The sequence below is a fragment of the Vanessa atalanta genome, chromosome 25, assembly GCF_905147765.1.
Source record: "Vanessa atalanta chromosome 25, ilVanAtal1.2, whole genome shotgun sequence".
In the NCBI taxonomy this organism is placed as follows: Eukaryota; Metazoa; Arthropoda; class Insecta; order Lepidoptera; family Nymphalidae; genus Vanessa; species Vanessa atalanta.
In genome coordinates this window covers 6,975,203-6,987,888 of record NC_061895.1, presented here as the reverse complement: position 1 = coordinate 6,987,888, position 12,686 = coordinate 6,975,203, and the positions used below count along the sequence as shown (strand labels likewise).

Below are 12,686 nucleotides of genomic sequence, written 5' to 3'. Positions count from 1 at the left end.
TAAATAAATTAAAAATTCACTTGTAGTTTATAACGCAGATTATTATATAAATATTATATTCCATTTCTACCTTATTTTTTATTTCTCCGCAGGTTTATAACACAAAACCGGACTCTAGCGGTCAACAAAATGTAACTACTCATTTGATTGATTGCTCGGCTGATCGAATCACTTGTCAATTCGTTCACTCGGTCTTAATCATTCTCACTCTGATTTGATCACAGTTCTAAATGATGTAGACATGTGGCGTTACTTTAATAGTTTCAAGACACTGGCTTAGTGAGCTTAGAATATAGAATGATATAGGCCCTGCATGTAACTCTATGCAAAGCGTGAACATGCTAACATTAAGGCTGATGGTGAGCCTAGTGCTTTAGATAGGCGATCTGCAATTTTAACTTGATGTATCTGATGCAATTTTGTATCGATATCGATGTAATAGTTATGTTCAATCGCACATCATTGAATTGCTTATTTCACTTATACGATAAACAATTGTGCCACAAAACTTTGAAACCATTACTTGACTAACTATAACTTATAGACCATTTTTAGGCAACATCTCTAGTAAATATCACGTACACATTTTTATTATACGAATGAGTAACACGTCAACTATTTCACTAATGCCATTTTTTTTTTATTTAAATTTGGAATCTATATTCTTTCTTTTTATGATTTTTCAAACTTGGATTATTTGACAGTTTTATATCGGTCAGTGGAACAGTTGATACTGACCAAACAATCACTGATAGATATGTCAATAATACAGGAAATGTGTCTACCCTCAAAACTATATAATCTTATACAACAAGACTGACGCTAAATGAGTTTGAAGTGGAAAGTTTTGACTGAACCTCACCCCAAAACATCAAAACATAGTATATTTCACTCAGAATCATGTATATTATCACAACAACATGGTATTAACATTGCAACACTTCGTTACAAATATTATTGGCTTATGTAGATATCAATTGTAATTCGCAGCTTCTCACTCGCTTTATATATTTTAATAGGTAGTATATAGAAATACTTTAATCTTCTAATGCACCTGTATTTGACAAATTTTATCTTCCAGCACAGCTTCGCTACAGCTTATGATGTATAAAATGTTAGATAGTACGTTGATTTGAGTCATTGCATGTATTTAGTTGAAGGAAACCAAAAAGTACGAAGTTCTTTCAAATATTAAAATGCAATGTGAAGTATTTTTGCAAGAACTTTGTGCTATCAAGCGATATGATCTTGATATCATGGGAATCATATCACTGTCTATGTTTTAGTAATTTTTTCACAATTTACATCAGAAAATGATCCATTAATGCCCAAAAATTTTGTATCAATTATCGAAGAACTTAAACCATTATCGTCAGGTTGTCACTTATTGTTCTCAGGCTCTTTATATATTATCTATTTAAAAAAAAATCCGTAATAAGAATTACTGTTAAAGTAAAGTTATTCTTAGTGAAAGTTGATACTGCTATAATTTTTATTCTACTCGTTCCTTAATGACATTTAAACAAGCCATTCCACTTGATTCCACGAATACGACCAGTTAAAATCGATATCTTGTTGAGTTCTATTATATAAGATTTTATATTAAAATATAAATACTCTATACAGGCTTTTGCGTGGTTTTCGGAGCTACTCGTTGAACATGCGGAGATTTTCTGGGCCTTGTTTGCTGTAGACATGGATCGCGTGCTAGCAGAACAACCCCCAGACACTTGGGACTCCTTCCCACTTTTCCAGATCTTAAATGATTATTTGAGAACAGATGGTAAGAATAAGCTTCAATGTTTAATGTGAAATAATGAAGTCAAAAGTCAAGGTCAAAAAATTAATTGGATAAAATAAATTGCAGAAAATTTGAGAAACGGCCGTTTCCATGAACATCTGCGTGATACATTTGCGCCACTTGTTGTGCGCTACGTCGACCTCATGGAATCATCCATAGCTCAGTCTCTTCACAAGGGATTCGAAAAAGAACGTTGGGAGATCAAAGGGTAAGAATACCTGGAACTCTAACATATACAAGTTGCTTTATAAATATATCATCGGACTTTCAAAGACTAAGCGTTCGTGTTCTTGTGTATTTTTTTTATGATTTCGCACAATAGTTTAGAAGTGGTTTTAAGGCTGCTTTTATAAATAGTTGCAGTACCATAAAAATTAAACTTTCAGAAACGGTTGCTCAACAAGCGAGGAGCTCTTCTGGAAGCTGGATGCCTTGCAGTCTTTCATCAGGGATCTGCACTGGCCTGAGCCAGAGTTCCGCTCCCACCTGGAGCAACGATTGAAGTTAATGGCCAGCGACATGATGGAAACATGTATTCAGAGGACTGAAGCATCTTTTCAGGTACAATTTGAAGTTACTCAACTCAATTTATTATTCAGATTTTTGATCTGTTTACTAAAAGGAGATTTTTTCTAGCTTAGACGATAAACTGTTCTTGGTATGTTAATAGACTTAAAAAAAGCTCAGTCAGCCACCTTATACATCTAAGCAAATTAAAGGATATAGGTAAAACTTATGGAATCCTATTTAATTGAACGCGTCAAATAGTAAAAATTGGGGAGTACCAAAGCAGTCTTAAATTTTATTTAAGTGAATATATATTTTCTTTATGGAACAATATGATCTTAAGCCACAATGGACATGTATTTAAACAGTTAATTAGACACTAATGAATCGATGAAAAAACATCTTAATTTCATAAAACTTATGAAATTCGTTCTGATTAGATCCGTTTGAATGGATTAATTTCAATTGTAAACACAAAATAATAGCACGTATCTCTCGTAAACAGGCATGGTTAAAGAAAAGTGTGACATTTATGTCAACGGACTACATCCTGCCGGCTGAAATTTGTGCCATGGTGAACGTGGCTCTTGACGCGAAGAATCAAGCGCTAAAGCTTTGTGCGGTTGAAGGTGTCGATATCGTGAGTATCATCCATTATAGACTCATCAACATTAATCATTGCAATCAGTTTCACGAATGGAAGTCTATATTTAAAGATCGAATAGTTTTTATTTATCCAGTCTTAGCATCGTTCAATTTTACAGAAAATAAGTAACTCGCTTCATTATTCATGTTAAAATTTACCAAGCTAGTTCTTACAGGATGCTTAATCTATCACATTTTCGTTATCAGTCTCGCCATTCAAGTCTTATATTGCTGACTGCATTGTATGTGAATGGTTTTATTAGACATATGTTCACATTTCACCATTCAACAAAACAGGCAGATCAATTTCTTTATCTCAATCATAAAGATCAGATATCAGCCGCATATTGATTGTATGTACTGCTTATTCTGTATTAGATGTCATATTTTGTTTTAAATAATTTGTTGTATAATTACTTTTACTATGATGAGGATATATATCAAAATTACTTTAACGATATGGCAAATTGATTTACTCAATTGGTTAAATTAAAATATTACAAAACAAAAGAGTTGGAACAATTTTAAATGAGTACCAATTTAGTTTCATACTATTTTCTATATCCGTGAATACAGTTTTTTTAACTCATTTGACAAATAATTCAAAGAGATAACAGTTCATTGCTAAATATACAGTCCTAAATACTACTTTGATTGGCTTTGATCCTTAGATCAAAATAATGCCGATACTGATACGGTGCCTAAAAACTAAATTGATTTAAAAATAAAAATGATCCAACTTTCATTATATCATCATCAAGATTTTAGAGCAAGAACTAAAGTCATGGGAATGTGAATTTTTGCACTAAATAAATTTATTTTTTTTATTTTTGTCGTGTTTGCGTGTGACTGACTGTATTACAAGAATAGTGACAAATCATACATTAAACAATTTTTACAAAGTACATATTGACCATGAATATAAGCATTCTGCATGAACTTTTCGAATTATCGTACGAAAATATCATAGCGTTCCTTAAAATAACAATTTACCTATATTTTGTATTGAATAAAAATCAACATTTCAGATAATTTAAGACATTTACGTATGAGACAAAACTGGTAGACATATATTATATAATATGTATCTACGTGATTTTATAGATATATTAAATTCATCACCATCATGCTTACCCACTTGTCTGAACAACATCAAACATACTGAATCATAAATCATCAGCGTCACAAACCATAGTTTTTATTTGTCCAATTTAGATGTAATGTGTGCCCTGATTTGGCTACAAAAAATAAATTACACAACAACAAGCATGCATGAGCATGCGCAAATGTAGAAAAAATCCCAACTTCGTGCTAGGAGCAAACGATCTGAATGACCTTTATAGAATTACCAATGATCCTTCAAATATTTCTCGACGAGTTTTGCGTTTTGACAAGACTACTTTAAAATTGATTAGCTAAATGTCTCTTGACGCCGATTTAGGCTTTGACCAGGGAAAAAAGGCAACCGAGATGCAATAACGAAAACAGAATCTAATTTAAATAATCTAGAATCACTCCAAGATGAAATAAACACGAGCGCCATTCTTGCACGTGCTGTATAAAGTAATGTTAAAATCAGATCTGATGAACCCACAAGCTGTCATGTTGAGCTCTTGCAAGCATATCACGTTCAATTGCCAATAAGCCACACAGGGTATTAGTTGATTAATAACTTACTGACACATCACTGCGATCACATCACATAAAATATGAAACATACATTGACCTATCAGCTTGCGAATATACATGATATATTTGTCTTAAAAACTGATTTGACTGATTTGGCATTTCAACATGATATAGCGCTGTAGGGGTATTCCATAAGGAAACTCATCGCAGAACAAGAACGTGAAATGTCAGACATAATTATATAATATATTGTATATATTTATCAAATTGGCATATCTCCGTAAGTCGATTGTCACCATTTCGCGAGTAAGATACGAAGTGAATTCTGACAGAATTTTCGAATGAATGCACCTTGTGGGTTTTTCATGCATGATTTGCAGAATTTGAACGTCGTCTTTAGTATTTTTTTATTTATTTGCCTGGTATATGGAAGTCTTGCATGAACTGATGATAGTCGCAATTTTATTTTAATTTATTAGTACAAATCTGCAAGTTGTGCATGGCGCCCCGTGTCGCTGGAGTGTTCTCTACAAGCGTCAAAGCCGTTTTGAAGTTTGTGGAAACATGGGAATAAAAAAAAATGCGTCAGTACCGTGGTATGTTTGCCGGAAGGTACGAACTGCTTGCTTTAAATGTTAACACCCGCAATCTCTCACAGTACCAGTACCATGCTAAAATGGATGCCCAGATCGAGGCGTGTCTGCATGCGATGTCTACGGGTATGACGAGCCGTCTGTCCGCCGTGCTGGAAGCTACTCTTGCTAAGATCGCGCGTTTCGACGAGGGCAGGTGAGTCATCAAGCCGCCTCATCCGTCAGCCCCATCGCTTCAGCTGCGACCGAGAACGGGATGGAAGTGCAAGTATTAAGTGAGAAACTAGAAAAGCGTAATCCTTTCAATAATGGTAGATATTCAAAATTTTGTAATTACTTATTACGCAAAGGTGAGTGAGTATAAAGTAATTAAAATTACACAAACGATAACGCCTCTATCTAGTTCAGAATATTTTACCAAAACCAAAAGTATCGGCAAATCAATATAAAATAACTTCTGACGACGTTACGACAAAAACATTAAAAATTTCTTACTTACTACTTCAACATTATCGTATCAACATCAATAGACATATCACCACACGTCATACGATAAGCTTCGCAAATTACACTAACACCTAACTTAGTAAATCGTTTTCATATACACCTAACTATACTACCTTTTAAAACATAAACTCATTGTAATAACAAAAAAGCTTACGTCATTTTGCTAGTCTATTTTACACGAAAAATAGTAGAGAATCGAACATTCTGGTTTAATTTTAATGTCCTGCGATTGGTAAGTCGCAGATCCGTTCTCTATATTTACAAATCTATCAGAACAATAACAATTTATGGTACAAACTATTTAGACGGGTGCATTTAGATTGTTATCTTGTGTATTTACAGTTTAATAGGCTCAATACTGACGATTGCAAACGTTTCCGGTTCTGGGAAAGACATTGGACAGGGCTATGTGAACTTCATGAGAAATTCTATGGACCAAATCAGATCTAAGGTAAAAAACATTATCGTTAGCATTTTTTAGCATTAGCAGCCCGTAAATGTCCCACTGCTGGGATAAAGGCCTCTTCTCCTTTGAGGAGAAGGTTTGGAGCATATTCCACCACGCTGCTCCAATGTTGGCGGAATACACATGTGGCAGAATTTCGTTGAAATTAGACACATGCAGGTTTCCTTACGATGTTTTCCTTCACCGCCGAACACGAGATGAATTATAAACACAAATGAAGTACATGAAATTTCAGTGGTGCCTGCCTGGGTTTGAACCCGAAATCATCGGTTAAGATGCACGCGTTCTAACCACTGGGCCATCTCGACTCTATCTAAAAAACATTATCAGGGAATTTTATCTATTTAACTTTTCTCTATTTTATGACAACCACGTCACGATTTAGAAGACCTTTAAAGTTTAAATGCGCGTCGGTACTGAAAAAGTAATTTGTGATTTGTCTATTTGAGTGTGACTTCCATAATTAATGCTTGTTTTACAAGCATTCATTTAAGCTTTTAAAAAATTCATACAAAGAATTATTTGTTTACAATATTATTATTTATTAAATGTATCAACTATAAAGACATTCAGCAAAATATCAGCACATATCCAAAACCAGCGTTTGAACTGGTACATTGTGTCCACACTCAGGTGACAGATGAGCTGTGGATCCTGCAGCTCTTCGAACATTGGTATGGTGTTCAGATTGGGCACATTTCGACGTGGCTCAATGAGCGTCCAGCACTCCATCCACAACAGGTCGCCTGCCTTTCCATCGTCCTTAAGGTAACGTTTTTACAATTTTATCTAAGCGACACAATACTGAATAGTAATTCTGATTTTAATACCATTTAGACTATTATTATTATTAACTATTCTGGTGTCAATTAATTTAACTAAAAATGCTCGCAATATTTTCTTTACGATTCATCGGTTTACATGATAGAACGTACGGTTTATATGATAGAACTTACTCGTCTAAATCAAAGCGCGTTGTCGATATAATCATTAATAAATAATTAATAAAAATATCACGAAAAATACTTTTTCAGAAAATGTATAGTGACTTCGAGCTTCAAGGCGTTATCGACGACAAGCTTAATTCAAAGCCGTATCAAGCCGTGGCAGCGAGAATGCATACGGAGGAGGCCACGTGTAGCTTGGTACTGGCTCAGCAAGACCAAGGGTATTTATTTTATCTTCGTGCATAAATTGACTTAAACGGATTATCTTATGATATCACTACGTCATTGATCGTTGATTTGGTCTTTCGCCGCCTATCACATAAAAAAAAAGAAAAAACAATCTGGGCATAAATTGAACTAGCCTTTCTGTCACATGTGGAGGGACTAAAGAGCAGTGTTTTACTTTTAATGAAGGTTTTTGTACTACTATTCCAAGGTCCATGTGTTCAACTGCAAACGGGACAATAATATAATTTGGAATAAGATACGAATATTCGAATGGACGCTTCAGCTTTTCCCGCGGCTCCGGCTCTAAACATAATTTGTTTCATTTTCACTTATGTATTATTTATTTCTTTTTTAAATATTTCAGGGGTGGCGATGATGGTGGTTCTGAGGAAGGCGCTCGAGGAAAGTCTAAATTGGAATCTCTTACAGAAGACGCTAAATTAGGAAACGTCGGCGCTGTAGTTGGCAAGGTATTAATGACTTGATATGACAGACCATTCATAAAGTAAGCTTTGAGGTAGGCCCGTCTGTGTAGGTACAACCTATTCAACATTTATTTAAATAAATAATAGCAATGTTTTATATAATTTGAATTATTTAGACTACTCTTTTATTGAGGCAATGAAATCGTTTTTGCTCTGATAAGTATCTAAAATAATTAGATTAATCCTCAAAGACGTATACAGTTACAAATTTCAAAAAAATCCAAATCAAAATATACTTTATTCAGGTAGGCTTTTACAAGCACTTTTGAGTCGTCATTTAACAAACTATATTAGCTAAGTAAAGCTACCACCGGCTTGGAATGTAGATTCTACCGAAAAGTATCGGCAAGAAACTCAGTAGTTACTCTTTAACAATATCTAAAAATACAGTCGTGTACTTAACTACTTACTAATAGTATATTATTTTTAAGAATGCTATTCATATTTCATATCTTAAGTAATTTACAGGTTAAAGTAATTTAATTTGAGATACAAAAAAGTCGTAATCGAAAGTGTAGTACAATATAGATCAGGTTATTTAAGTTGTCAGCTTAAAACCTACTTATTTTGGATTTAGATTAAAAATATACTGTATCTGTATATAAATTAATTTAAACTTCTGCGATTTTCTGATATCATAATGATTATTTTTGTAGCTAGCCTCTTAAAATTTATAGTACATAATAATAATAATTTATTATTTCAGGTTGGCAACATGTTCGGGCGCGGTATCGGCGAGTTGTCAACGAAATTGGGCGGAGCATCATCATGGTTTTAGCTTTGTGTACAATCGTTTATTATTACCGTATTATACTTTGCATTTGTATATTTAAAAATATTATGAACAGCTTTCTTTTAAAATCTTACTGTGATGACGCAAAAATCTCTTTTTTCAAACGGTAAACTTAGTGTCCGCCATTTCGTGATCACGTGACAAGATGGCGTCTAATAAATATAAGCGGCAAGCATAGCTTAGTTTAAAATAGTGTTAAAGAAGTTTAGATTTTATTTTATAAAAAGCTTTATGTACAGTTAGTGACATTATTCATTTGGAGCGAGTAACATGTATTAGATGTGTATTTTAAGATTAGTATTTGATAACGTGATTGATGTAAAGAAAAATATTATATAGATAAAAAATGTAAACTCTTGCTACAATAAGGAAACATATCGCTTCGTGCAAGTATTACGTAAATGAATGAACATAAATAAATTTTATTTACTGAAACATACGTAGTAGTATGTTTGTGCATTTTGATGAACATTGGCCATTTATGAGGACGGAAAGTATTTTACGAAGATCACGATCTCAATGACGTAGACTGCTTTTCTTGGATTGAATTCAATTTAAAAAAAAAATATTCGTTCAAACGCGATTAAATAAACCTATTAAAATACATTTCGATTTCAAGATACGTTCAATCGTTATTATTTTTATTATCTTTTCTTTTAAAGTAATATAACCAAAATTAATTAAATCATTATAATATTGAAAGAAATCGATTCTTACCCTTCTAAATACTTGACAAATGTTACTTAGACTAATGTAGTGCAGTTTTCAATGCAACTTTTTCTAAACTAAAAGCAATATTTTTCTAATATAATAACATCAAATCATAACGGTAAAAAAAATACCTTATCTTTATTGCGGCGCCACACAGGTAACTGACTCACGATTACGATCTATAAGAATATTCGAGAATGCTTAAGACTTCTGAGATATTATGAACTATAAAAGAAATCTTTCGAAGTCAGCAAAATCTTTGCTTGAATGATTAGCCCTGAAATGTAGCGCCGGTCTAAGGAAAACTTATTTCGTGCAATTTTGTAAAATAAAACAAATCATTGTACACAGACTAAAAATAATCATAACTGTCACTGTCAAGTTGTGCTATAAGTTACAAAAAGAAGTTTTTATTCTACAAAAATGTACGCGATATATTTAGTAACTGTTTTGATGTAGTATAGTAAAATCTCTATAGTTAAAATGTTCTCTAGATTCTACTTAAAGTCTATTCGACACTAGACCTAACACTACATTGTCCTAGTTGTCAAATATTTACCTATAACTTTATATAAAAAAAACTCCTATAACTATATTTGTTAACAAAAAATAATAATATTCTTCTACGCTAACATACGAATTTTTGAACAACTAGTTGAAAATTTAAACACATTTTAGATAAATTGAACTAAATAAATAATGGTTACGCTGATTCGCCAAAAATATATTGTGAAAATAGGCTTGCGATGTAGGCCTTCTGCATGAGTGATGTATCAATAAAAAAAATTAAAAACATAATCACCTACATTAAAATAAAACATTAAAAGATACGTCATAACATTGCGTAGACCACAGAATATAAATATTTAAAATATCTTATTTCACTTTGGTTTGTTTACAAATATAATTTTACTATATTATATAAAGTATATAGAGAATATAGTCAATATCTGTCGCTTGCAATATTAAAAATCACAACATTACTTTTTTCACTCTAGCAACATAATTTAAAAAATAATAGCACCTATCTAAGCACCACCCCGGTTATATGGCAAAGAGGTGTTATGAATCATTTGCTTGCTTACATAGAAGATAAACTTACAAAACAATAAAAGTTCAACTGACTTAAAATTCTCATGATCGTGATATCAAATTCTTCTATAATTTTCTTGCAGTTTTTAACCGATAAAAAAAGCGTGAAAAATTATAGACATTTCCGAGATGACTTCACGCACATCATAATAATCATTCGTGGCACTTTAGTCTTTGAAACGGAAACCCAAATATTTTTGTTAAGTGATCAACTGGCATTTCCTTTATAACTAAACTAGGTAACGCTCAATGGAAAGTGTAGTTGTAAGTGCATTAACGAGCGGACTGAAGTGTGGGCTTAGGCTTATATCTTCACGTGATGTATCTCGCGATGGCTTAGGCTTGGTTAGCCAATATCTGTTGTTTTAATATAGACTAATGTCTGGGTTACAAGCACGTATTGCGATACTATGTACCTCGAAAGTTACCATCAATAAAACTATTAAAACAACTAGTCTTGAAAAAAAAATCATTTATCTTCTATATTTAAGTAAATTCGAGTAAATTATTAGCGTCGCAATTAGTGTCAATACCGGACGTTAGGGAAAACATGTGCCTAACTTTAACCGCTATAATCTAATAGTCGACACCCTTCAGTTAGCTTATAAACCATAGAAATCATCGCGAGTGCCAGATGATAAAATAATTAATATTTACAATAAAATAAAAACTGTTTACTGTTCCCTTGCTGTTTTATTGATTAACACCTTTATATTGTTTCTGGAACTGTCCGTGAATAAGGAGAGAAGGAGAACGGGTGTTAGATTAGTTATAGTACGACATAATTTAAATACAGCATCGAAAAAAAAAAAGTCAATCGTAAATTTGGCAAATGTATTTGGTTACAAAACATCACAAATTATTACGTTTGCGTAAAGATCGTTTACACATAAGAAATAAATAAAGTTTGATGATTTTGAAGACGCACTTAATTCGGATGCGATCGGTTTTACGAATTTTGCCGATGCTATTTAAGTTGTGTCGTTCGTCTCCAAATGTATGCAAAATTTTATTATCGGTTGTTTAGTTAACAGGTGAAATCATATCAGTCACTTTTGCATTTGTAACATTAGTTGGCATATATAAATTACTATCGCTCCAATGCTCTACTTGTAAGGAATTCGTTATACTTATTCACTGTTCATAAAAAGTACCCCTCGTTTCCGTGTCTCAAACTATCCGTGTTCATCACGATCGATTGAGGCCGTGAGGCGTAAAATCGCCGTTTTAGTCTGACTTGTAAATCCTAATGTCTAATCTATAACGTGATGTTTTTTTTAGTAAGCTTCCTAGTAATAATTTCTCACTCTCACATATTTTGATATAATTTCTTGAATTTGGCAGTAACACAGTTACACAGTAACACAGTTAATAGGGCGTATAGCCATCAATGATATCACGTCGCTTGTGCCTTTTTTTGTTTCGCTGGAAATATTATATCACATATATATTATATCACGCGTTTTTACTATATGAAATGGAGGAAAGGGTATGTGCACACGCTGATTCGCAGGACCTGGTGCCGACTACACCAAAATACCCACTAAAACCAGGTAATACGTTCACACAATTTTATAAAAAGTTTCCTGAAATACCTTCAAATCCTAATCCATGAATCTACCGTCGAGTTTAAAAATTGTAGGGACAGGATATCATCAAAATGGTGTCATAATGACAATATTTATATGTATCTATAATGAATGTTTCTGTTTTCCTATCAAGCAGACGAACAACCAGACCACATGATGGTAAATGGTCATCGTCGCCATATATATATACATATATAGTATATAATTATTTAAGAATTTTTTGTATTAATAAGAAAAAGGTATTAATGAAACAGAAAAGCAGAAATTAAATGACATATATTTTTATTTAAAATATACAATAGTAAAATTCAGTAAACTTACACGAAATTACACGATTCATATTTTACTTAAATCTTATTACTAATAAAAATAGCAAATACAATAATTACTTATATTATACTTATAGACAAATAAAGATCTTATTTATAATAAAAATCACTTAGAATATAATATAATAAAATTATACAGTATAGACGTCAAAAGATTGTAAAATTTACGCAAAGATCATATATGACCTCGACGTGGAAGCATCTCTCCCTAGTTCAAGACGGCAAGTTGACTGAATGATTACGGTGAATAATTTATAGCTAAAAGGAGTGAACGCGATATCAAAATAGATGGAATTTATTAGGTTCAGAATATGCCTCTATGAAATGTAGAGATTGACAATAAATAAGAACAACCAAAATAGGA

The 12,686-nt window shown here is 32.6% G+C and overlaps 1 protein-coding gene across 9 annotated transcripts in view; it reads left to right on the top strand.

The window, feature by feature from the left end:
* LOC125073796 (calcium-dependent secretion activator) overlaps positions 1 to 11,088 on the top strand; it is a 66,476-nt gene extending 55,388 nt beyond the window's left edge. For 8 of the 9 annotated variants that reach the window (XM_047684840.1, XM_047684841.1, XM_047684839.1 and 5 more), the window contains 11 exons: positions 93 to 131; positions 1,627 to 1,783; positions 1,868 to 2,009; positions 2,188 to 2,362; positions 2,814 to 2,948; positions 5,241 to 5,371; positions 6,025 to 6,133; positions 6,782 to 6,916; positions 7,183 to 7,316; positions 7,688 to 7,793; positions 8,515 to 11,088. In XM_047684840.1, coding sequence (XP_047540796.1) covers positions 93 to 131; positions 1,627 to 1,783; positions 1,868 to 2,009; positions 2,188 to 2,362; positions 2,814 to 2,948; positions 5,241 to 5,371; positions 6,025 to 6,133; positions 6,782 to 6,916; positions 7,183 to 7,316; positions 7,688 to 7,793; positions 8,515 to 8,586 — 1,335 coding nt within the window. In that variant the 3' untranslated portion in view covers positions 8,587 to 11,088. The remainder of the gene's footprint in view (positions 1 to 92; positions 132 to 1,626; positions 1,784 to 1,867; positions 2,010 to 2,187; positions 2,363 to 2,813; positions 2,949 to 5,240; positions 5,372 to 6,024; positions 6,134 to 6,781; positions 6,917 to 7,182; positions 7,317 to 7,687; positions 7,794 to 8,514) is intronic. The other variant, XM_047684843.1, reaches the window with a different exon arrangement.
* Positions 11,089 to 12,686: the final 1,598 nt, after the last annotated feature.